Here is a 24,809-nt window from a genome sequence, read left to right as displayed (position 1 = left end):
TGAAATTATTGATATATTTAATTGTATTAACGAATTATCTATGGAAATAATAATTTAAGTGACACTTCACAGTTCACTCAGTATTTTATGTAAAACAAAAAAACACAGAATTCTTTGGTACCAACCTACTAAAAATTATTTAAAATTTAAATATCAAAATATTCAATACACATTTGAGAGTACACTATTTAATAAAATTAAAATCTCAAAGTATCTCCCTTTGTAAACAAAAACTTGTCTTATTTAGTGATGCATATTTCAAGCTTGACCAGGCCCATAGATCAATTTTGGAGAACTCACGTGTAAGAGATTTAATAAATAAAAATCATAACTTAGTGCGTGCCAAAAATACCTTTATTGTTCGTGAAGAATGAAGAAAAATAATTAAACACCAAACTGGTCCCTTTACCTTAAGATAATACAAAAATATATTAAGAAGACATAAAAATGAGAATCCCAAGAGTTCTTAGTCCATTGTATCAGATGAAATTGTTGTAAGTTTATTACTTATTTGTAACTAGACTGTTGCACCTTATATTAGGTACTCGGTTTGTATTATGTGCTGGTAATATTGTCCCAATAGATTTGAATAAGTTTTGTTTCTGTTTCTATGCATTTTAGTTTTTAAATACTATACTATAGTTCTTATTTTAGAAAAAAATTTGGTGCATATGAAAAAGTTTACCCAATTGAAACAACACCCAGTAGGCCAGTGCCTGATCATATACCAAGACCGGATTATGTAACAGGCCTTCCCCGTGGAATTCCTAAAGTACCAGAAACCAAAGATCAAGAACAGATAAATGGAATGCGTGCTAGTTGCCAGCTTGCAGCAAGCATATTAAATAGAATGCAGTCTTTTATTCAAGTGGGTGTTTTATGTGCAAATAAAGTTACACACTGTACCCAGAAGTTATATTGTTTTTGGTTTAATTGACTGTTTCAGCCTGGTGTAAAAACAGATGACATTGATGATTTAATTCACTATTTCATTATTAGTGCTAATGCCTATCCTTCACCATTGCACTATAGAGGGTTTCCTAAAAGTGTTTGTACATCTGTAAATAATGTTGCTGTACATGGTATCCCAGATCTTAGACCATTAGCAAATGGTGATATAGTTAATGTAGATATTACAGTAAGTGTATTGTTTTATAACAGAACTATGATAAATATTTTTCCTCTATTATGTACACAACTTATTACAATTGTTCAATAGTTTTTGTACAGTAGTAGTAGTAGAAGTGTTTTGAAAAAAAAACAAACAAACTTTAGCTTTTTATATTAGTATAGAATTATTTTTTCAGGTTTATTACAATGGTTATCATGGAGATTGCTCAAAAACATTTTTAGTAGGTGAAGTTGATGCAAAGGGCCAAGAACTGGTATTAGTGACTGAAGAATGCCTTTCACAGGTTAATTTTAATTTTCTGTCCTGCTTTGATCTTTGAAAGAAATCAAAATATGTGATGGTTTTGTAGGCTATCAAACTATGTGGACCTGATGTTCCTTTCTGTGATATTGGTCTAAGGATACACAGATATGCAAAGAGTAAAGGACTGACAGTTTTGCCAGCCTTTGCTGGACACGGCATTGGCAAATACTTTCATGGTCCTCCAGATATCTTTCATATGAGTAAGTTACAAAATAGAGTGAAAGTTTTCATTATTTCCTATTAAATCTTAAAAATTCTATATACTTTGTAAAAGCAGCAAGATTACTAAACAATCATTAATTAAGTAATTAAACACTTAAATTTAACTGTATTAAACATTGTGTAATTGTGTGTTTAAAGTGTAATTTAAATTAATAGTTTAATATATATATTTATATGTATGTACTTTAAATTGATTATGTATTAATTTCCCAGTTAACAGATATCCTGGTTTGATGAAAGTTGGTATGACATTTACTATAGAACCAGTATTATCTCATGGCCGAGAAAATACATACATATTAGATGATGGTTGGACTGTAGTTACAGAAGATGGATCTAGAACAGCTCAATGTGAACATACTATATTAATAACAGAAGGTGGTTCAGAAATTTTAACAAGGTAGCACAATTTTTAAAGAGTGGAACTGTACTGTGAAAAAAAAAAAATTATACTAAATCAATGCTGCAGGTATATATATAATAGTTTAATGTAATTAAATGTGCACTGAAATTACCTTAACTATTGGTAATAAAAAAAAATTAACATGTCTAAAAGTTCAATCATATGTAATAGAAATAAAAATTCATCAGCATATTTGATGTTTTATTTATTTTAGTTATTATTAAAGAGCTATTTTATTTAGCATTTTAATAATAACTTTTAAATAAAATCAACATAGTACATAAAGCACAAGCACATTATCACTCTGGCTTGTCAGTCGATAGATAAAATGTAAAGGCGTAGAAGGAAGGTATCGATTGTGTGTTAATCTAAATAATTCAGTGATATTAGATATAGATAAAGGCGTAACCAGTGGGAAACCACAGCCCCTTTTGCAATCTTCATATGGTGTTCATACATTCTTGTTACATTGGTCCCATATTTAATCTAGCTACGCCTGATTAAACAACTTTTCTACTAAGATAAAGAGATTTATGGTTCTTAGTACAATAACGCATATTAAACATGAGCTAGCAATGTATGAGAGTAAATCTCCATGACATCATAACACTTATTTTACATGTGTTATCATATAAGATTATAATTAGAAATAGTAAAATTGATTATCATAAGTTAGAGCTATTATAAAAATTACTTATACATAAATATTTAAAGTGAGCATTTAACAAAAGTTTAACACATTTTTAAAACATTAAGTTTAATATAAGATTGACTAATATATTGACTAGAATTTTTTAAACAACAATTAATAAAATTTATTAACTCAGTAATATTATGAAAATGTTTACAATAACTAATTTATATTAACTATTAAGTCATAAAAATTCATGATGTTAACTTGGCTGTAGGTGTATTATATTATATGATAAGTGTTAAGTTTATAAAATATGTGAAAGATATAGTTTTTTATATAATACTTGGCAATCATTCAAAAAACATTCCTTTATTAAAAACCTAGTTAACCTAGATTATCTGGATAAAATCTAAATAAATTTGTACATTAAAGGTTATTTTTGGCTGATTATGAAATATCTTGTAATTCAACTTTATAGTAAAATATATCCAGTTATAAGCTCAAGATAAGAATAATTATATAACAAATTAAATGCATTAATCTTTGTATATTAAACATTACTATATAATAACGCTAAGGGTGCTAGGGAAGGATAAAAAGAGTGTATAAAAGTTGATACAAAATTATTAAATAGACTTAATAAGTAAGTCAGTATGAACTACAAGCATGCAACCTCAGAAAGCTTATGTAGGAATATTATTATATACTCTTTAAGGTAAATGCTATTATTTGGAATAGATTGTTACACAATTTGTAATTCGCCTTTTGGAGGCCTTGATATTTCAATTTGACATAATAATAAACCTTATGAAAATCGCACACTTGTAGAGCAAATTTTAACAACATACAAAAGCTACGCGCTCGTCTTATACACCACTAATGACTTATTTATTTTTCTTAGAAGACAATATTTTAATATCATTTCAAATAAATAAACTCTTATAACACACATTAGCCGTCAATGTGAATTTAAGTACGACAGTACCTAGTAAAAAAATGGGGCGATCAATACAGAAATGTAGGTATCAACATTTTAAGTTTAAAGCGTTAATTTAATTACAGTTAATCGCAACTGCTAGCTTACATATTATTCACACGCAATGTGATAAGTATCGAAAATTACCGACGACACGAAATATGTAGGCTGCAATATATTTTACATAGAACTTTCAAGGAGTTTTTTGTTCGTCTGGCATGTAATATTAATATTAAATGCTGAGGAATGGGCAAAATGGTGTTTTAGGTCAACCATTAAAAGCATAATTTTATATCATGTCAGTTCCCGAAAATAGTATTTTTTTTTATAGAACGGGGCAAACAGGCAGGAACTTACAGTTTAAAAATTTATAGTTATTAAATGTTGCTTTGTAAAATGTTTTTAATGAACCATATAAACATTTTTTATTAATAATAATAAAGAGTATTTGACATTTATATTGTACACCAATTGCTTTAGGAATCAAGCTAGGCCTACAAATAAATGTTTCAATATTGTCAAGCTTTTCTCCATTTCAAATGCTAAAACCATTTTATAATATACATTGTTAAAAAATTCCCTCTCTAGTTGATCCAACAGATTTAGAGGCCATGTGAATGCCATTGAAAATACGTTTTGCAAAAGCTACACAAATCCTATTTTACTGTTTTATTATTATATCAAGACACCTGTATAATTTAGAATTAACAGTGTCTGTGCACAAAACCTCATACTGTGTTATTTAGTGCTGCCATTAATATATTTTGAAAACTCTTAGTTTTATTATAACATCTTTATCATAAGAGGTAAAGTCTAAAAAAGCCTATTTGATGAAAACTGAGAATAAATGTACTTGGTAAAAAATTCTACAGTATAAGTATAAATACAACGCTTAAATATTAGTTCAATTTGATAACTTCAAACAAAAGTATCATAATAATGCAAAACCAATTAAATCTTGAATAAGTCAACATAATTACCGTTTTCTAAATATATCCTCACTTTTCTATCTTATAGAATCTTTGCACAAATTCAGTAAGATTAAAAACTTGCCCTGGGCCAATATCTGCATCCATGTTGATGTACTCGTCTAAGTTGTGAGAAGATGCTGAAAAATTGTTTCATTCATCATTAAATACATGTTACTTAAGATATAGATAAAAATAAGTAGTAGCAAACACGAAGTAAACACCAGCAATGTTCTTGTTAAGAAAATATATTGAAAATTGTGACTACCATGGGATGCCGACACTGATAAGCAAAAAACTATGACTCAATCGAAGTTTTGCTTAAACTTATTTTACATCTTAAAATCATAAATATTCTAGTGTAAATAAATATTATTATTAAAGAGAAACTCCTTTGGCGCATTGAGTAAGTGATAAAGGGAGATCGAGTAGGTATTGCATAAAACAAATCGGCATTTGTAGTGTTTAGTCAAAATCTATATCTGACTTTACTTTCTACTTATGGTCCTGTACATAAATATATAGCAAGAAATTCAGGAAAAAGGAAAGAGAAAAGAGGAGTTAGGTGTAGCTATGGTGGCGACGAGAGTTTATTTCAAAAATATTATGTTGCAAAAGAACCAAAAGTTATAAAATTTAAAATGACAAGCATTTATCTTTTAAATTAAAAGTAATACTGAATTTACGAATTAAAACAAGTGAATCTTAAGTAAATTATCTTTTACTACTGCATTTGTAAGAAAATTACACAATAAAGATTTTCACATGGATAATGATATTTTTTACCAATATTTACTTATGTTTATTTTTGCCCAACTCTTAAAATACTTTTCAAATTTAAGTAGCAATGGAAATATTAGGATTATTACAATGTTGTTTATAACGGTTGTCTCAGTAAGAGTGCACTTTTTCATTTTAAAATAAAATCAAGTATTTTGTGACAGAGTTGTGATATTTTTATTGTATTGTAAAGAAGACATGTTCCAATTAAGTATGGTATAAAATATCCGGCAAATGAGCTCCGATGACAGGCCATTACTCTTTCATGAAATTTTCCATGAGTTTTGCACAGAGATGTGGCTGCGGCATCACACCGATGCCGCATTGGATTTACGATTGAGCTCAAGAATAGTTTTTCGGGTTCATTAGCATAAACCTGAGATTTCACGAAACTCCTAAGAAAAAAATCCCACAGCGTTAAATCGCACGATCTTGGTGTATTCCAAGCCATACGGAAATGCGCTTCATCGCAGAAAATAACTTTTTTCGAAAAATAGGGCATCGACTTCACTTTGCTCCATTACGCATGGAACGAATTGCCGGCGCGTTCCGTGCACTGCTGATTAGAGCTCCTGAATTAACTGAAGCTTGAACGCATGAAGATGGAGGTCTTCAGTCAAAATTCGCTGCGTAGTGCTTTGTGAAATTTGAAGTTGTTTAGATCGATTTCGAATTGATGTTTTTTGGTTTTCGGCGATAGGTACAGTCGTTTACAGCAGCAACGTTTAAAAAAAGACCAACCTAAACCTAAAAGATTCTTATTATCCATTATTGACACAGTTTCTACAAATTTTTTTACCACTCTTCGAATGGTGGACACATTTGATGCTGAAAATTTGTCTGCGAGCGAACTTGAAAACTGAAAGTCTGTGAGCGGTTTCAGCGTAACTTTCCCCATTTTTGTAATGAGTTTTCACAATTGTAACGCATTGTTCTTTCGAAAAGCTCTCTATTTTTAATAATCGGAATAAACAGAGAAGACAGCTGTGAAATTTCAGACTTGTCACTTGCATGAAAAAACATTACTAAAATTTTAAAAAGTGCACTCTTACTGAGACACCCTATACATGCAAGCATTATTTTTAATGTTGCATATTTTTTTCTTAAAAAGGAAAAAGTTAAATACGAATTGATATGTGTGTAAGTCAAGTAGGCCCAAGTCAAGTTATCCTTGCAATTCCACCAAATAATGGTCAAATCTAATATCTATATAAAATGTATAAATTGATTTACAAACCTATATGTAAGTATATGAACTATATATAAGATAAAATTGTATTAATTATGTGTCTATTTAAAATATTGTTTAGTTATTTAGTACAATTTAATATTTTTTTGTTATTTCAACCGAAGATCTACAATAATACAAAGTATTTATATGACTTATAATTATTACTTACAATTCCCATTTTAAGAAAATTGAAATACATATAAAATTGCCTCTTTGGGTCCTTATTTGGGTCTCTTCCTTTTCAAATGCAATAATATAGACGCAAACATAATTTTTACAATATTTAGTTGTTGTTTGTTTAATTGTTAGTTTCCTTTTTTATCTATTTATGTCCTTAATTGAATTATGTTCTCTGTTTTGTATATATTGTTTATCAATGTAATCTGTTTTTGTACATGTCTAAGTGTTTTCTTTTATAATATGGATATGTGTAACTTTTAACTTAAGATTACTTATAAATAAATAAAGTGGTAAACATTCATAAAATATTAATAATATACAAGTTTTACCTGATGTAGATATAGCAGAATATGGTGGTGGTGGTTTAATCCAGGAACCATCAGGTCTTTTCATATGACGTCGATCCGATGAAAAATGCTGTAAGAAATATTTACCTGGCACAACTCTAAAGAACCTGAAAAAATAAATTATGCAAGTGTTGAAATATAAAATATTATTAAAATTACCTCTAATCATAAATCACATTACCTGTGGAAATCAGATTTCAGAACTTGATCTGTACGAAATGTTTCTGTAACATATTTATGGAAGAATGTTGGGAATGGAAGCTCAGAATCTAAGTCATAAACCAAACATGACTTCAAGTCAATTGAGTATAAGAATATGACATGGTAGTCCTGTAAACAATTTAACATTTGTATTAAATTAACATAGATACATATTGAATGTCCAAGATGTTACATAAATTAAAATATTTTTGCAAATAAATATGTTTTTAAAATATTAATTCAGAAAACTAAAAAAAATAGTAATATAAACACAAAATATAGATTAACTTACAGAATATAAATCAAATAATAAAACCCATGCAATGAAACATTGAGTGACTTAGTACACACCCAAATGACGAGGCGATCTTCTTCGCGCCCAGCCCTTTGTTTCCATAAAGGCACAGTGCGACAGGGATTCGATATGAATACCACAAAACATCGATCCAATTCTTCCGGAACTCTTAAAGATACATCCTGACAGAGCTTCCAGACATTTTCTTCACTGCAGTGCCGCAATAACAGACGATAGAAATTCAAGATCTTTTTTACCGCAATGGACAGAAAATATTAAAATAAAATTTCATGTTACTTACCAATAACACGACACATAAGAACATTCAGCTTGCTTTGGAAACAAAAGCTTTAAATTTTTATCACTTTTCTTCGTATCAATATTGGGTTGGTGAACTTGGCTGACCGACATTTTCAATTTTTACTTTCCAAGTTTTCTTTTAGTATGCAGTATACTGTCCTAGCTGTTTGGTTTGCACTTTACAGTTTACACTGTTTTCACTATTGAGTATTTGAGTAATGATTATTATGACTTCACAGTGACTTACTGTCGAGTGTCGTCTGTCAATATAACATAGGTGAAGAACTAATAGATTTCCTTTTTTTAAAGTAAGTAATATGTAAGCTGATAGATAACAAGTAAGCGAGATAAATATTTATTGTCCTCCTTCGGAGACTCACCTTCTTCATAACATACGAAAAATCATATTTCTAAATACTAACTTAAGAAGTCTCCTGTATTCAGTATAATCTTAGGTACATATTCTAATTCGTTTCTCAAATCACCTGAGTGCAGTTAAATATGTTAAACTTCATATAGAATAGATAGTTTCAAAGCCTGTATTTAGCCCACTTTACTAGAATATGAGCATTAGTAGGAATCTAGATATGAGCAGAAACCAATTCTGGAACACTGACGGCAGAATACTTATAAGTAATCTTGTAATGTCAACTGTGTTTTATCTGTGCTATGTATGCTGCCATTTTTAATAAAAAAAATATCTACGCTCTCTTTACCTAGAGGCTAGAAGTAAAAACGTATTTTAAAAAGAGTATTGTAGACTATAATATTATAGAATTTAAGTGTTTTTAATGTACATACTTAATTTAAATATAATACACACACCATTATTTCTTTAAATAATTTTTTCCACATTTTTTTACTCAAAATAACAGGATTATTTAGTTTTACTGTAAAATAAGTTTGCGTATTGACTATTGATTATGGTAACTTTATCCTAACCAATATGGCCAGCTGTTGATGAAGTCTAATGAAAAGTGCGCTTTTGTTATAGTGACGTTATTATCTTTTACTTGAGTTGATATTTCATTTTATATTGGAAAAAGGAGGGCGGTGCGTTGTCCTAGGTTTCGGCCGGGCTAGCGTATCGTCCGGTCTTCATTTCTAGCGCCCCAAACTTTACCTATTTTGTTGCTAAAAGGCTTGAAGACACTAATAAAACCACGATGACTCGTAAGTTTATCTCGGAATACATAATTAATTAAAGTTATTGGACTATTCTATTTATAAACATGATGATTTATTCTAAGCCAAAATTATTACACCAAAGAAAGCTCTAGAATATACACGCAGTGCGTTTGTGTAGGTGTATGTTAACAAATTCGATTTCAGTAGCTATTGCTGTAACGGTATATTCATCTGATCGACCTTAATAATATTTATGGCTTTACCCTCAGACTTTACAAACGCACACTAAATTATATAACAATTTTTCACTCAGAAACTTAGTAACTATTGTTATTGTTTAATTTATCAATGTAAACATTAATTATACTTTAACTTCATTACTGTTTTGCTATAAAGGCAATTGTATAAATTATGTGCACTAATTCTCATGTAAACATTTTAGGAGGAAACCAGAGAGACCTAGCTCGTGCTAAAAACCAGAAAAAACAACAAGAAATTCTAAAGAAGAAAACTGCTAGTGAAAAGTCTGGCATGTCATTAAGTGAAAGAAAACACAGGTAAACATGTTTATTAAAAAAAAGTTTATTAGAAAAGATATAAAAATTATAACCTCATCTAAACATGTCAAAATATTACCATTTAAGCATCATGTTGAGGCTTATGGTGAAGTTTTTGATTATGTGATCTCTGTTTACCAAATATATAAAGTTTACCTATAAATTTAGTAAAAGGAAATTATATCCTGCTTTTAAAATATTTCAAATATTATGCTTGTGTCTTAAGTTCAAATAAGTACCATTTATCCATAGATATAGATTGCTGCCTGTTACAGATTTATCTATAGGCAGTGTTGATTTGTGTAAAGTTAAGGCATATAAATATTAAACTGACTTACATATTTCCAGAGATGCTGAATTAATGAGAGAAAAACAACGAAGAAAAGAGGAACAAGAGGCATCCCAAAAACAACCTGTTAATTAATACAAATGTTTACAATTAAATTCTAATGGACTGCTATATTTAGGAGTGATGATAAATATTTTAGACTCAAAATCTAAATATGAAATTATCAATTGAAAGACCAACAAGCAATAATGTCTCAAAATTTACGTGACTTTCATATTACATCTAAACACTTCAGTACTTTTGTTTGAGGATCTATAGTTAGAATATCTATGTTAGCATTAAATACTACTGCAAACAAGTCATGCAAAGATTTATAGCATTTATAAAGTCTTTAAGTTGACTGAATACTTAACAAATTTGTATGTATTGCCAACAGCTCACTTTTTGTACAATAAAATTTAAAAACATTGTTGTTTCTATCTACTCCTATTTAAACATAAGTTTATTAACATGTGAATCTGGACAAAATATAAGTATTAACTCGCATCTTTACTTAACTTGGCCCCTTTCAAAATTGTAAGTAATGATTCAACACTATTGCATACACAAGTAAGTTTAAAGCCGGGTTTCCACCGCGAGCGGAACGGACCCATTAAGGACTCGGTCTAACTCGCAAGCGTAAACTGCATACTTGTATTCCCACCAACAAATAGTCGGGCGGAAAGGACTGAGCGAGCAGAAAGAGTTGAAAGGAACTCGCTCAGTTCTAGGGAGCGGAGCGGAGTAATTACGGAGTCCGTTCAACTCGCAGTGACAAATTACATAGTAGCGTTTCCACACAGAAAGTGCTGAGCGGGACGGATCGAACGAGTAAAAAGTGATGGAAACGAGTCCGCTGTGTCAAGGTCTCGCCGACTAGTTTGAAACGGACTCGCTCGCGGTTTCCATCACCCGAAATTGTTCTCTACTAAGTACTAACCCTGTAATAGTTATTAAATTTTTCCCCTTTCAATGTTCTTTCTCGAATGTGCTGGCATAACCAAAATCTCGCGTCTTGCACGTTTTTTTCTATGCTTAAGATAATATGTACTTTTTCTTTCTGTATACATAATCACTGTCTTCACTTGATCCCGTGTCACTCGACAACATCGCAAATTCGCAACAAAACACTACCGCACGTTCAAAACTCCAACTGAACTCGCTCTCAGTGTAAACTGCTTGTTCATTTTCCATTTCTCATTTTTCGTTCAGCTCGCTCCGCTGATTCCTGTCTCTCATTTTCCTTTTGCAGTGGAAATCAACAGACAAGTCTCTTTGTTGGTGGAAATGTAAACCTATTTCATTTAAATGGCCTCCGTCCCGCCTAACCATTTCCCACTCATTACCCTTTCGCGGTGGAAACCCGGCTTAAGACTATTAAGAACTCTTATCATAAATTCTAAGCAGAAGCATGTTATAATTTGAAATCAGTAATTAGGATGGAACAGACTAGGACTAATAAATAAAACAAGCAACTTAAAAAGTATTTTAATACAAAGTAAAGATGTAAGGAGAAAAAAACTTCTATTTTAAACAATTTATTAGAAAATATAGCTATAATAAATGAAGAATGACATATCTGCCTGTACATCTGGAATACATATGTAATAAGCATGCCAAAGTTTCTGGTATTCATTATATTTTAAAAAGCAATAAGAAAATTCTATATGTGACTTGTAAGACTTGACTTAAAATATACTTCCACACTTAGGTTTAAATGCTACATTATTAGCCATTAGAATCAGACCATTAACTTTATTAAGAAAGGTACATGCTTTCCACGGATCTGCTTTAACCATACCTAATTCTATATAGTTTATTTCTGAACTTTTAGTTAATACAATTAAGATAATCAATTATAATATATTTAAATATAACAAAACAAAACAAGTAAAAATAAAACCTTTTTAGCAATACAGTTTTGTGCTTCTGAGTAGCACTTGGTAACATTTAACTTATACTATTGCAACCTGTGGAGTTATACTTAAAATCTCCACAACTAAATATAATGTTATGTAGTAATTTAATTAAGTATTTCCGTTTACTAAAGCTTTTTTTTCAAAATCTTCCCTCTGTCTATAAAGTTCTTTGGCCAAATCTTGAATGAATGGATGCTTGAATTTTCCATATGTTGTGGTGAAAAATTCCTCCAAATGTTTGGGTGAATTTTCCCTTTTTTCATATTCAAATGCCTGAAGGATCATATCATATCTATCCAAGTCTTTGGCAAAGTTTGCTTCAGGTGAGCTTTGGTTTTCATACTCCTGAAAAATAAGATATATAACATTTTTAATTTATTATTTTTTGTTTCAACTAAAATTACTAACTGATGATTGAAACTTACCATATACAGATTATACATTCTGTCTCCAGCAATTCCTGTTAATTCTGCTATTTTCTTCATAGCCTCTGTCTCTCGCCTGTGTTTTTCATCTGGTGGTACCCCACAGTGGGGTGTCAGATCCCCAACTATACATTCAGCCAAATCATGGACTAGAGCTTGAATGGTAAACTCTTAGTCACAATGTTTTATTAACAAAGAAAAAGTATAATGATACTATAGAAATATAACCAAGCCTCAAATGTGCACATCAACTGGTAGATATATTTATAATTATATTAATTTAATTTTAATCTTGGGTTGTCTAAAAAAGTAAGTTACAATTATTCTACTATTATGAAAAATAATTGTTTTTACAGTTTCATATAGTATACTGTCTTTAACAAATTTAGTAGATTTTGTATAAATTTAGGGAGACAAAAAATTATATTTACTTAAGTAATTGTACAACAAACAATTATATGATTTGTATTTTTTGTTTTTAAGTATTGATGAAAAAAGAAAGGCTGAAGAATGAAAAATAAAAGAATTATCAATGCAGTTGAATTTTCTTTCAATATAATAGAAAGAAAATATTGGTAATAATAGTGAATGATAAAAATTTTATTCAAAGAAATAATAAATATGCCTCAAAATTTAATCTTAAAAGTGTTAAGTAGATCACTTTTGGTTTATTAATCTTGTTATTTTTTTGTTATTTTTTGTTATTTTTTTTGTAAGATTTGCACTTCTCAAGAATTGCCCTCCATATTGCAAAGACCCTACCTATCATATATTTCTATGATTATAATAATAATAATAGCCTTTATTCAGATACATTTTATATGTACATTTAAACAAATTTCCATTTTAATCCTCTTTTTGTGTATCTGTGTGCCCTTTTAGGGCAAAGGGCATAGGGCTCTATAATTATATATAGTATTAAATCTTACCAATTTGCAGACATTTAAAGCGGTCCAATTTTGTTGGATTGTTTTCTTCAGTTAGTAGAAATGTCATAAGACCCATTCTATACATGTGTCCAGCAATTGTTTCACAATCATTTATATCACATAATATCCATCCTGTTCTCTTGATGTGCTGAGGAAGAAAGGTTTAAAAGTTACCACACAAGCAGCATATGTTTGTGTTTTGATAGTATGGTTTACTGAATGTGATGGCAATCTCATCTAAGCATCATATTTAAAAATTATTGAGAACAGTATTTCAATGACTCAAAAACATTTCTCTTTTGGAACAGAATCTTATATTGTATTATAGCAAGTAAAAATATCCAATGTGTTAGGTAATTTATATTTTTTCAACCATTTTTGCGTACCTAATGCACACTTACCTTAAGTCGACCGACTAATTCTAAAAATTCAAGAATTTTTGTGTGATCCACCGGTGCCATGTTAAATTTAAGAATGGTTTATGATGCCTTATCACCTTTAATAACAGAATAACACTGTCAACAATTTAAACTGATTACAAACTGCAGTAACACTAAGTAGCTGTTAAAAATCCCTAAACAATAAAAACATGCAAAATTCTTGAAATTTGAATGGTTATTAACACAACAGAATAATAAATTATATTATTTTGTAGTATTGTAGCCGCTAACACTAAGCAGGCAACAAGTTGCAGTATACATTACTTATATTTACGGCTCTCTAAAATAAGTATTATAATATTTAAAATATATTTTATATATTTTTTAATAACTTCACGCAGAGCGTATTGCCACAGACAAAGGTAAGGAAACAGACTAGTAATTAGTAAAGTAAAAGAATAATAACTCTTGCCATAAAATTAAAAAAAAAAATGCATCAAACAAAATTTACATCGGATAGAGGATCAGCAGGTTATAAAACTATCTCTAATACAAAATACTACATTATGGATAGGAACAGTAATTAATGAAATATATCGTATAAAATATTATTTGTATACATAATTTTATATTATTTACCGTAAGAAATATTATAATTATTATAATTATACATATACATAATAATTTAAAGGTGAAAGCGGAACAGGAACAAATGTAGGTAACGGGATACTGGAAGAAGGAAGAGGATTATTGATAACATGAAATGGTTATGCCGGGGACAGAACAAAATTATATGATTTAAATCACTAATATTTAGCTCACACTCACACATTTCATTATCAGAAATATGAAATCTGGTAAATTGTGCTGGGGTACACACATGGCCCAATCTCACACGAATTGGAGCAATTCTTTAAACGCCATGGTAAGAGTTAATAGTTCAGTCGAATAGACCGTATGGGCGGAGGATTCATCGGAGACCGTTTTATGTGAGGAGGCCTCTACCTCTACTACTGACGTTATTGGATCTAGGTAATTGCATTGAATTACTATACTATACTATACTATACAAATTCAATGAATGAAATCTGATTACCGCTTATGTCACGTGGAAACATTAACGGGCTATTTTTTTCATGGTATGAATAAGCCACGCATCTCGGTTATATGTGGTCAATAGGCTCGCAATAAGAGTGTGAGAGAGTGAGTATTTCCTAGAGTGTTATCGCGAATATGTAAAATTTAGAATTATCATCATTGGATCAGTTTCTAAAAGAATAACGGAATTTAATTTATTAATAGGATCTGTCTATCTAACTAGTGGACTTATTATTTGATGTTAAATGTAGTGTTTTTTTAATATTCCCAACAAGTTGTATATATTGTTAATATAAATTATTAACATATTGTATTAACAGTCCAAATCTGGGTTAGTGCTATATTGAGATAGTCTATTATTCCTACGTTTTAGATTTATCTTAAAGACAGTTAGATAAGATGTTCAATTTTTATTTTTCTTAATGCACAAGATCCTATATTTTTTATTCGTGTTGCAATACCTCATAAATTGGGTATTTTTTTAGGTCTTTTTGCATTTTATTTCCATTCCTAATCGCAGTACTTCAGGAGTTCATAAATAGTTCGGCTTTTTTAGGGATATGAATATACTATATAATTTTAGGCATATGGTATTTAAATACACGTGAAATAGTACCAAGTAGTATTCAGTTATTTCATTTGGATGTTATTTTTTTTTTCTTGTAATGGTTCTGCCGGTCCTAGCTGGTAGTTAGAATTTAGATGCACACAATAGAAGGGTTGGGGGGATTCTATTTTATATATGTTATAATTTAATATAACTTTTGACGGGTATAAGTAATAAATACGCTTCATTGCTTCCTCCTATTACAACTGGAGTGGTAATTGGCATTACAATTTTTACATTGGACCAAATAGATATAGGACTGCTGGCTTAGTGGGTTGCGCGTGCGACTCTCGTTCCTGAGATCGTAAGTTCAAACCTTGGATTAATGGACATTACTGTCGATGTACGTGTGTAACACTTGCTCCCACGGTAAAAGAAAAACATCGCGAGGAAAGCCGAATGTCTTAGAATCAAAAAATCGACGATGTGTGTTAGATACCTACTTGTTTGTTTGAAAAAAAAACAAATGATCATGAAATAGACAGAAATCAGAGGCTAAGACCAATGGTTGTAGCAGCACTGGTTTCTTTTGGATTAGTAGAGAGTACATTCCCAGTATTATTTTGATAAAGGCTCACGTTAAAAGAAACGGAAGATTTAAGTTGCTATACGTATAATTAATTTCCGAAGACAGCGCTGTGTACCTAAATTTGGTATCAGGAAATTGCATACAGCTGAATACCAGTACTATTAATGAGGTCTCCTTGATTATTATGATCAGTGAGCAAGCTAGTTGTGCGTTCTATGAATCGTAATGATCCAACCTGTACCGCTAAGCAAATTTAAATTCTTTACATCGTCCAGTCAGTGAAAATGTGGGAGTTCTTAAGGTCGGTTCGCAAATCACGCTTTCCTCCAAAATGATCAGTTTTAGAGTAAATTTGTGCCAAATTAGTGTTATTATTTATTATATTTAGTTATGTTATTGAAAAACATCGGAATGTTCTTACTTTTGTGTTTTATTTCTACAGGTTTGTTTAAATTTAATCTATTATTAATATTAATTAACGTAATGAAGCGTATTTATACTTAATTCTTCCTTAATTAGTATTCAATTTGAGCTGTGTAATGGAACGAATAAAATATTGAGTAAAAAGTTTTATTTCTTTCTTAAATTATATTTTTGTAACGTTTGATTTCTTATTCATTCATTTTATATTAAAGACTATTTTATTTTTATAATGCAGTGTTAGCTCTTAAAATGTACCGTATTACTTTTAAGTTTCTGTTATCAAGACTACTTATTAGAAGATTTAGGTTTATTATATTTTGTTACTAAAAGTAATGTTATTTGGTCAATAAATATATAAATATTTTAATAATGTCGTGATATAAATGTCGTTATATATTATATATGTGCATGTTGTCTTAGTTTTTTTTACTAAATCTGTTTTATGTAATAGGACGCAAACGAGCAGGATGTGAAGTGTCGAAATATTATTGTAATTTTTTTAATATTTATTGTGTTCGAAGTTGCCAAAATTAAGTATCGATGTTATGAAAAATGAAATTCATTAATTTTCATAACATCGTAATCCGTATATAAGTAAATATAATATTAATTTACTTAAAATATAATATATTTCATTATATATAAACTTAAAACATTAAATATATTTCATTTTGAGTTTCAAATACCGATTAGCATTTCTAAAATTTTGAAACTATAAACAGGTAAAAAGACAACCAGATATTTCGCTTTAAGCCAATTTCATCTAGATGCTAACTATTTTGTGACACAGGTCGTCGATTTTTCTATCATACTTACTACGAAGCGCTGGTTCCAATAGTAAAATCCATTGGACTTGAACGCACGATTCTAAGCAGCAAGCTAGCAACTAAGCTAAAACAGTGTTCATCATATTTCTCGGCTTTTGTATTCTAGTGAAAGCAATAGAATGGGAAGCGCCTACACCATATGATCCGGTGTGGTTTGCAAGTCTTCAAACTCATGCGTCTGTTCCTTCCCTGAATGAGACCCGGTTTTGGTGGGGTTGGGTTAACGACCAAGATGTTATGTTCAGATTATTTACAAGGTAATCTTTTTTTTCAAACCATTAATAATTCTTAAAATAAATTTATAAATTAATATGAAAGTAAAATTGTAATTACAATATTAAATAAAAGTAATTTACTATCCAAATATGGCGGCGTAGTGCGCCACATGTGCCTTATGCGTTCTTGTTCCTTAGTGTCATGTATTTAATGAATTATCCATTAAAATTTCAAAATCCATTCCATTTCATTTCCATCAAAGCTACAAATTCTGGCTATAGCTATTTATATTAATGGGAGAAAATCCACTCCGGATATTGATATCTCAGGCTCGAAACATTTCGTTTGCAGGCGAAATCCTTATGAATACCAAATGCTGAAAATAAATGATTCATCATCATTACGCAACTCGCATTTCAATTTCAACAATAAGGTGAAAGTTTTGACCCATGGTTGGTTAAATCATGGCGATAGTCCTATGCCCGAGTCAATTAAAGAAGGTAACAATTGAAATTTTTGATTGATTTGAAAATAGTTCTTAATTATTCCCTTTATCAATACTATTGTTTATAAATCTAAAATATTTGACGAAAAGGAAAGTCTTACTATAGAATCTAATCTATTACAATCATGAAAATTATGTTTATCAAAATATACTTCACATAAGTTAGTAATACTTAGTTACGACACTTCAGTCGTTACTTTTGAACAAAATATATAATAACTTAGGTTCTCTCTTTCTCTCGTTGAGTTTCAGGTAATGATACTTGTTTCTTTGTTTAAGCCTATCTAAACGTAAGTGATATAAACATAATAGTTGTTGATTGGGGTAACGCAGCGAATGTGAATTATATCCTGGCTAGTTACAATGTCGCCATGGTTGGGCGCGTACTGACACAGTTCCTGAATTTTCTCATCACCGAGGGTGTTTCCATGGATAATGTGCATTTAATAGGCCATAGTTTAGGTGCACACGTTGTTGGTATAGCTGGAGCTTATGTGAAACAAGGGCCCATAGACACAATTACAGGTAATCCACATACATTTTACAGGTAGGTATGAACGAGAATATAATAAGATTATTTACTAAATATTGCCTCAGTTGTTTCCTTGTATTCGTATCAAAATTTATAATTTTTCTTACATGTAGGTTATCAGAAAAAAATCTATATAAAAGGCACTCGAAAATTTAACATAAGCTATTATGACTATTGTGTAATTGTTTGTGATGTTTATGAAAATATTGTAATTGTTTTAATTTAAAAATACTGAAAACAGGAATTCGTATTTCAGGTTTGGATCCAGCATTACCACTTTTTACAGTTGGGAATAAAGATGCTCGATTAGACAAGCATGACGCGAGGCATGTGGAGGTAATACACACGTGCGGGGGTTATTTGGGATTCGCGTCACCCCTTGGCCATATAGACTTCTACCCGAATGCTGGCACCCGACAGCCTGGCTGTGGAATCGACTATCGAGGTGAGACTTACTAATAATTCTAAAGACTGCATTAAGTTTTGTCTTATTACGATTCAAAATGCATCATACACAAATTGGTTTAAATTATACATAGCGTAATAAGTAGTTTTTACTGCTATGTTACGATGAAACCAAAATACGAAGAATGAAAAAAGCTTTAAAACGAACGAAAAGATAAGAAATATTACGTACGATTTTATATTTGTTTCATTTTTTGTTCTTTTTAAAATTATCTGTAAAAATCGGCAGATTTGTAGGCCTTTATTATTTATTAATCAAATCAAAATATAATAAGCAAGCATTAACTTTCAATACATAGATAGATATTAAAACTACTGTTGTCATCATACAATCAAGTATGATCTATATGTAGTTTACGCAGCGCATGACGAATGATAATCTAAATTTGTCACAGTAATATTTAGATTTAACCATCACAACAACCTTGGATTATTTTTTTTAATTTTCGTAAGAATCCTTTATATTAAAAAGTATGGCCCACATCACTTATAAAAGTGAAGTTTTCTACAGGTTAAATCGAATCAGCTGTTTTTTTAATTCATTTCAAAGAAATAAACGAATACCGCTTTTCTCATTCAAACATATGTGTAGGCAGGGAAACAAAATCAAATATGATAATAAAATAAGTTTTTATATATTTCCAGCTTATTTTATTAACGTAAATCATACTTTTCTTACTACACTCGAAATATATAATCCCTTTATCGAACATAAGTCAGAATCTTAAGTTATTGCTACTAAACATGTATCCGTGATATTTCATTTACTTTAGTTTTTGTATCAGAAATATAAATATATTTTATTGGTCTTATTCATATATATAAAGATCAGTAAGCCTGTACCATGAAGCATAATTTACCCTTGATGTCATATAAAAAATAACTGCAAATCTAAGTCAAGAACTCTTTAACAGTTGAATAACGCTAATTATGTTCATACATAAACATATTTTTATTTAATGGTGTCTAACGTAATCTAAACAAAAAAGCATATTAACGTAAACATGCTTGAAATTTTTACGCTCCAAAACATCGGTTTAGCAGTTAACGACTTCGAACGGCGGCGAAACAATGTATTTTTCTTCTCGAAAGGGAACGATTCACGACTTTTAAGATAAGAATAATGAAACAGACATATTATGCTCTATGTGGTGGTATTTTTAGGTCTATGTGCACACAATCGAGCCCATATGTTTTTCGCGGAATCCATAATATCAAATGTAGCTTTCGTTGGAGTGCGATGTAAGGACTATGATGAGTTGTATTACTCGGGCTCATGCAAAGGCACTGGGGAAACGCTGATCATGGGCGGATTCGACATTCATTACGGGTAAGTAAAATTAATTAATTAACGTGACATGCGTATTTGAGGTCGATAACCTCGTCTGAATTCAAGTAAATGAAAAACAGTGACGTTACAGTTTTGAAAGATTTTCCTATAAAATTACATAGAGCAATAAGACCCGTATTTATTCAATCCTAATAGCAATTTTTGTAGTTAGTTTCGACATCTATAATATGATACATGTTCTATTAAAATAAAAAATAAATATTACGTATTTTACTATCAATTTAATTTTCCTCAAATTCAACCAAAGAACATCGTATTTTTAACATTTAGATAGATAATAAATATAAAAATGATGTTAGTTGGTCAATCTCCACCGAAAGGCTTCGACCAAAAGTTTGTATTAAAAAATATGTATCTTTGGTTTGGCAAGCAGCTGAAAACCTAAGTGTCTCGTTATTTCATTATATGCGTTTCAATCACAAATTTCGCTTTGAAAATATAAAAGCACTCTATAATATGTGTATGTATCCATTACACTTGCAAAGTGATTTTAACTACTCATAAATATTTGCTTTCTCTGCCGAGCTGTGTTTAGGGAATACAACGGTTCGAGTAAATCAATATACACTTGAAGTTTGGGTTAAGACTTCCAAGGTTGTTGCAAGCTTCTTCAAAGCTTTGTTGATTAACTGCTTTCTGCCATGTACCGGATTTAATTGCTAGGAGTGTGTAGCGTTTATGCATCTCGACTCTCAATACGAAAGTCATGGCGTTGAATCCTTGTGTACTAATGAATTTTACATTTTAATCTTGCTCGTATGGCAAAGAATACGTCGTTACATGGCATGCCTTAAAAATCGATGATGTGACAGACACAGACTGATCAACTACTTTTTTAAATCCGTACAAATGTATTAATTTTAATGGTTTATAAGATGATTAAATAACACGTTTATTTAGTTTATTCTGGGGCAAGCAATATCCCAAAAATGAAATTACCGTGTATATAGGTACAAAAACAAAATTGTTTATTTTATACCAATTAGCTATAGTATATTATTTTATATATAAAGCAATATGGTTTCAATAAGCGCTTTGCAGTACTATACAATAAAATTATATTATAAGCCCCGACGTCTGCCCAAATGCATCGTTTATCTTTGCTTAAGATTGTAATCATTTCATTGTTTGAACTTAACTGGAATTGTAAAACGAAATTGAATTGAAATTGAGGTTATCATTGAAAATAAAAAAAATATTTTATGAATTTTAAACCTAATACCGTGATAATATTTATATATATGGTTTCCTAATATGAGTTTGACAATGTATCAAATTTTAAGTAAAAAGTAAATAGGATAGACTGTCTTATTCATACAACTATTAAACATATTTTACATAGATAATATAAAATGAAAAAGCTATTATAATGAATACTGCCGTGTTATAATAATTAAACAAGAGTTTATTTTCAGGAAAGACGGAATCTACTACCTAAAAACGAATGCCGAACCTCCCTACGCTATAGTGGACCCTACCTGATTCATACAATATTAATCTCACCCTCAAACCCTCTAAATAAAAATTTCATCTACAAATATATGGATGCAAAAAATGTATCTAAACAATATCTGTTCATCTTAGTACTCATTCCCTTTTTAAAATGGTGAGATGTGATGAAAAGAGATCTGTGCTTTAAACACAGTTTATATTAAATAAAATATGTCGATGAACGATTATGAATATTTATAATATTATTTATTTAATTATCATTAAGTAGAGAATTTCAGGGCAGGCTGTTAGTCCAAGGTTAAAAATGTATTTTGTTGCGACAGCAAATGGGTCGCGGCTCCACTTAATAATTTACGTGGCCTGCTTTCATTTAGATGATTAAACCTTCATCAGCTCTTAAATTATACTAAAAAATCCACTTCAGTTATGTTCGTAATATTTTACGTTTCATAATAATTCATAGCGTTGTATATTTAATCAGCTTTTTGGCCGAAGTCTTATTTATTATTTTTATAAAATGAGATTATTTAGTTTGCTTTGTTATAATATTACCTATTTCATTTAGGTTATCTTTCCTTTTGCTTGAAGTTCATATGATGCAAAGAAATGTTACAATCAATTGGTGTTCCATTATCAATTATTCATCATCATCAATTTGTGACGAACAAATTTTAAAACGACTTATCCGACTTCAAAAAATCTTTTATCGTTTCTTATTTATTGCTGAATATGAAGCTATTTCTTTACTTACTTTTTTATTGTATATATATATATATATATTGGCTATACAAAAATAATGTATAATATTAACAAAAAATAACAACTACCAGCATATTATAAAAATAAAAAATAAAATACGTTTATTTTGGAACATAAGATCATCATCGTATCACTTATTCCACGTCATTAAATTCGAGCCTGGTGGCATCCCTACTCATCGGCAAATAGCATATGTAAGGTGGGCTAAACAATGTCTAACTTGCTGCTCAAAGATAAAGTAGTAATATAAGCGTTTGAGAAACACGTGGACAAATAAACAATCACGTACAAACTATAAAGAAACCCGAGCAAGCTGCCAAATGCTGGATGTATGTATACGATTTGTATTCCCCGTGTGCTTGTTCGAGAGCTTCCTCTAATATCAACGTAAGAAGTAATGTGGAATAAAGTGCCGCAGTGGGACGTGCTGAATGCAAGCTTCCGATGCACTTTGAGACTCCTTGTTTTCTCTTTCTTCGAAGAGTGAATTTATCATATCATGTCTATAATATGAATTAGTGTTATTCCCATTCCTTAGCTACTATACATTTTCTTACGTTATGCATCTGATTTATGAGTAAACTAAGTGAAGCATATTGTTATCGCTTTTTACTTAATAATTATATATACATACGTAGAAAGAAACACTGCATATCTAGTCCTATAGACATTCTTACGATTCAATTCAATTTTTCAATTTCAAAAATTCTTTATTCAATTAATCAATCAGTTCAATAACAATTAAAAGTGCTACATGTGCAGTGTACATTATTTCCTAGAATGTAACAAACGTATTGCTCTTTTTAAAATATAAGAAAACGTTACGAAGACCTTCTTACGATTGGTTTTAAAGTCGTTATTACAAGTTATAGGTCATAAAAAGTACAGCTTACAAAGATGGTCTCTATGGAAACATCGACGATTTGCAACGTCGTCGTGTTCTTGGTTTAGAATCAGTCGATTAATGTACTAAATGTTCAACACCTTGTTAACCTATTTTCATGGATAAATAAACAAATGTTAATATAAAATTATTCGTGGTTTTTATTTCCTAATTTAATATAGAAATAACCGAAATGCATTTAACTACTAAGGATGACATGTTGAGACACTAAATTTCGCACATACTACGAATAAATAACTCTCGTAATGCATAACTTTTGGAATGAAATATATAATAGCGCAGGAATTATATAAATGTTTCGTTTATTTCTAGCTCATACTAAACTTAAAAACACACACTTGACAAGGGGAGAAAGTATATGGCTTTTCTTTTCCCCTCGTTACTTGAATCACCTTACAACAGGAAACTTACGACGGAACCAAAGTACCGTATATCAAAGTTGAAAGCGAGAAATAACCACTGTTTGCTAAGCGTTTAAACATGGTATAAGCCACTAACTTTATAGCTCCTTTCTCTTTGGATAATTACACATGGTTTCATTACATACATTTCAGTTATGTGAATGCTAACTTTGATCCTGTCGGCTTAAATTTAATTTACTACCGCCGAAACTTCGTCAATTTCGGAAGTTGATATTTTGTGTAAACATGAAACTGAAAGCGATGTTCTTAATAAATATAAACTTACGTGATAAGGTTTAATGTATGTCTTTAATTAATTTAACAAGTATTATTTTGAACTAAACGAATTGTAAATTAATTAATGAATTGTGAATTAAACGTTACAGAGACTTCCCTGGTAATGTGTTGCCCTTACCTATGCTAAAATGGTGATGGTATAGAAATACCAGCTGCGTTAATGTGGTTTTACTTAGCTTACCTTTTTAGTACATACTAACATGGAACATTTTGATAGGCTACCCCAGAGACTTCGTTTTTCCGAATGAAAACTTTTAGGTTTTTCTGTGAAATTTTTTTTATATACACATTCAAGAGTTCAAGTGATAAAACAAATAGGGTTGTATATATTTTTGTATGCTGTATCATGAAAAATTTAAACAAAAAAGTTTGTCTAAAAAATAAAATGTAGGGGTGGACCGGACCACCCATATCATTTAGGGGGATGAAAAGAAGTCCGATTCGCAGACCAAACCGAACTTTACTTTACTAACTAGAATTTTATATATGTATTAGATGTAAAAACTATTACAATATGTTAGTTGTGAAATTTAATTTTCAATTTAAATTCAGCATTTACATTTATCTGTAAAAACAATATATTATGTACTACAATATTCCTTCGTTGAGTTTTATAATAATTTCTTGCAAAAGTATTGGACTTTGTGGATCCGCAATATCTTAGTGAATATTACTACGATGATCACCCGGCTGTAAAAAAGTTATTCTGCTGCGGTAAGGCCGCTCGTAAAAGTCATCGCAGAATTATAGAGCTTTTCTTTATAACAGTGTACATTTGAAGTATAGGTATGGCAATTATGTGACA

At 30.2% G+C, this 24,809-nt stretch overlaps 4 protein-coding genes across 5 annotated transcripts; 2 read left to right on the top strand and 2 right to left on the bottom strand.

The window, feature by feature from the left end:
- The first annotated feature begins 86 nt into the window (after nt 1-86).
- Nucleotides 87-2,252, top strand: LOC111003813 (methionine aminopeptidase 1D, mitochondrial). Of its 2 annotated transcripts, none has more exons than XM_022274516.2 (6): nt 87-302; nt 655-868; nt 947-1,138; nt 1,308-1,415; nt 1,482-1,635; nt 1,871-2,252. In XM_022274516.2, exons 1-6 carry the CDS (start codon nt 250-252, stop codon nt 2,059-2,061), a joined length of 912 nt encoding a protein of 303 aa, XP_022130208.2. In that variant the 5' UTR covers nt 87-249; the 3' UTR covers nt 2,062-2,252. The 2 variants fall into 2 exon arrangements, with proteins under 2 accessions (XP_022130208.2, XP_022130209.2); XM_022274517.2 differs by having other exon boundaries at nt 88-494.
- Nucleotides 2,253-2,451: 199 nt separating this feature from the next.
- Nucleotides 2,452-8,216, bottom strand: LOC111003814 (protein N-terminal glutamine amidohydrolase). The gene is made up of 5 exons (XM_022274518.2): nt 7,974-8,216; nt 7,729-7,882; nt 7,358-7,506; nt 7,159-7,283; nt 2,452-4,778 (listed from the first exon to the last, which is right to left on the bottom strand). Exons 1-5 carry the CDS (start codon nt 8,081-8,083, stop codon nt 4,669-4,671), a joined length of 648 nt encoding a protein of 215 aa, XP_022130210.2. The 5' UTR covers nt 8,084-8,216; the 3' UTR covers nt 2,452-4,668.
- A 2,041-nt stretch (nt 8,217-10,257) lies between these two features.
- On the bottom strand, nt 10,258-14,052 carry LOC110994376 (5'-deoxynucleotidase HDDC2). Its single transcript, XM_022260978.2, has 4 exons — nt 13,660-14,052; nt 13,259-13,406; nt 12,330-12,484; nt 10,258-12,249 (listed from the first exon to the last, which is right to left on the bottom strand). The coding sequence occupies exons 1-4, from the start codon at nt 13,717-13,719 to the stop codon at nt 12,013-12,015; spliced, it is 600 nt and encodes a 199-aa protein (XP_022116670.1). The 5' UTR covers nt 13,720-14,052; the 3' UTR covers nt 10,258-12,012.
- Nucleotides 14,053-15,913: 1,861 nt separating this feature from the next.
- LOC110994365 (pancreatic lipase-related protein 2-like) lies at nt 15,914-22,390 on the top strand. Its single transcript, XM_022260966.2, has 7 exons — nt 15,914-16,314; nt 17,229-17,379; nt 17,690-17,838; nt 18,123-18,368; nt 18,632-18,820; nt 20,005-20,170; nt 21,607-22,390. Exons 1-7 carry the CDS (start codon nt 16,263-16,265, stop codon nt 21,671-21,673), a joined length of 1,020 nt encoding a protein of 339 aa, XP_022116658.2. The 5' UTR covers nt 15,914-16,262; the 3' UTR covers nt 21,674-22,390.
- The last annotated feature ends 2,419 nt before the right edge of the window (nt 22,391-24,809 follow it).

Source organism: Pieris rapae, chromosome 1 (assembly GCF_905147795.1).
Source record: "Pieris rapae chromosome 1, ilPieRapa1.1, whole genome shotgun sequence".
Taxonomy (NCBI): Eukaryota; Metazoa; Arthropoda; class Insecta; order Lepidoptera; family Pieridae; genus Pieris; species Pieris rapae.
This window is presented reverse-complemented; position numbering and strand designations above follow the sequence as displayed.

Bases quoted from the DNA above. Each gene is read 5' to 3' on its own strand.
- LOC110994376 (XM_022260978.2), bottom strand. From the start codon at position 13,719: ATGGCACCGGTGGATCACACAAAAATTCTTGAATTTTTAGAATTAGTC. The intron at 13,407-13,659 runs GTAAGTGTGCAT...TTTCTTCCTCAG, and splicing joins AATTAGTCGGTCGACTTAAG to CACATCAAGAGAACAGGATG. The intron at 12,250-12,329 runs GTAAGTTTCAAT...CTTATTTTTCAG, and splicing joins GAATGTATAATCTGTATATG to GAGTATGAAAACCAAAGCTC.
- LOC111003814 (XM_022274518.2), bottom strand. From the start codon at position 8,083: ATGTCGGTCAGCCAAGTTCACCAACCCAATATTGATACGAAGAAAAGT. The intron at 7,883-7,973 runs GTAAGTAACATG...GCGGCACTGCAG, and splicing joins TCTTATGTGTCGTGTTATTG to TGAAGAAAATGTCTGGAAGC. The intron at 7,284-7,357 runs GTAATGTGATTT...TTATTTTTTCAG, and splicing joins CTGAAATCTGATTTCCACAG to GTTCTTTAGAGTTGTGCCAG.
- LOC111003813 (XM_022274516.2), top strand. From the start codon at position 250: ATGCATATTTCAAGCTTGACCAGGCCCATAGATCAATTTTGGAGAACT. The intron at 869-946 runs GTGGGTGTTTTA...TGACTGTTTCAG, and splicing joins GAATGCAGTCTTTTATTCAA to CCTGGTGTAAAAACAGATGA. The intron at 1,416-1,481 runs GTTAATTTTAAT...ATGGTTTTGTAG, and splicing joins CTGAAGAATGCCTTTCACAG to GCTATCAAACTATGTGGACC.
- LOC110994365 (XM_022260966.2), top strand. From the start codon at position 16,263: ATGTTATTGAAAAACATCGGAATGTTCTTACTTTTGTGTTTTATTTCT. The intron at 16,315-17,228 runs GTTTGTTTAAAT...TTTGTATTCTAG, and splicing joins TTTGTGTTTTATTTCTACAG to TGAAAGCAATAGAATGGGAA. The intron at 20,171-21,606 runs GTAAGTAAAATT...GTTTATTTTCAG, and splicing joins GGATTCGACATTCATTACGG to GAAAGACGGAATCTACTACC.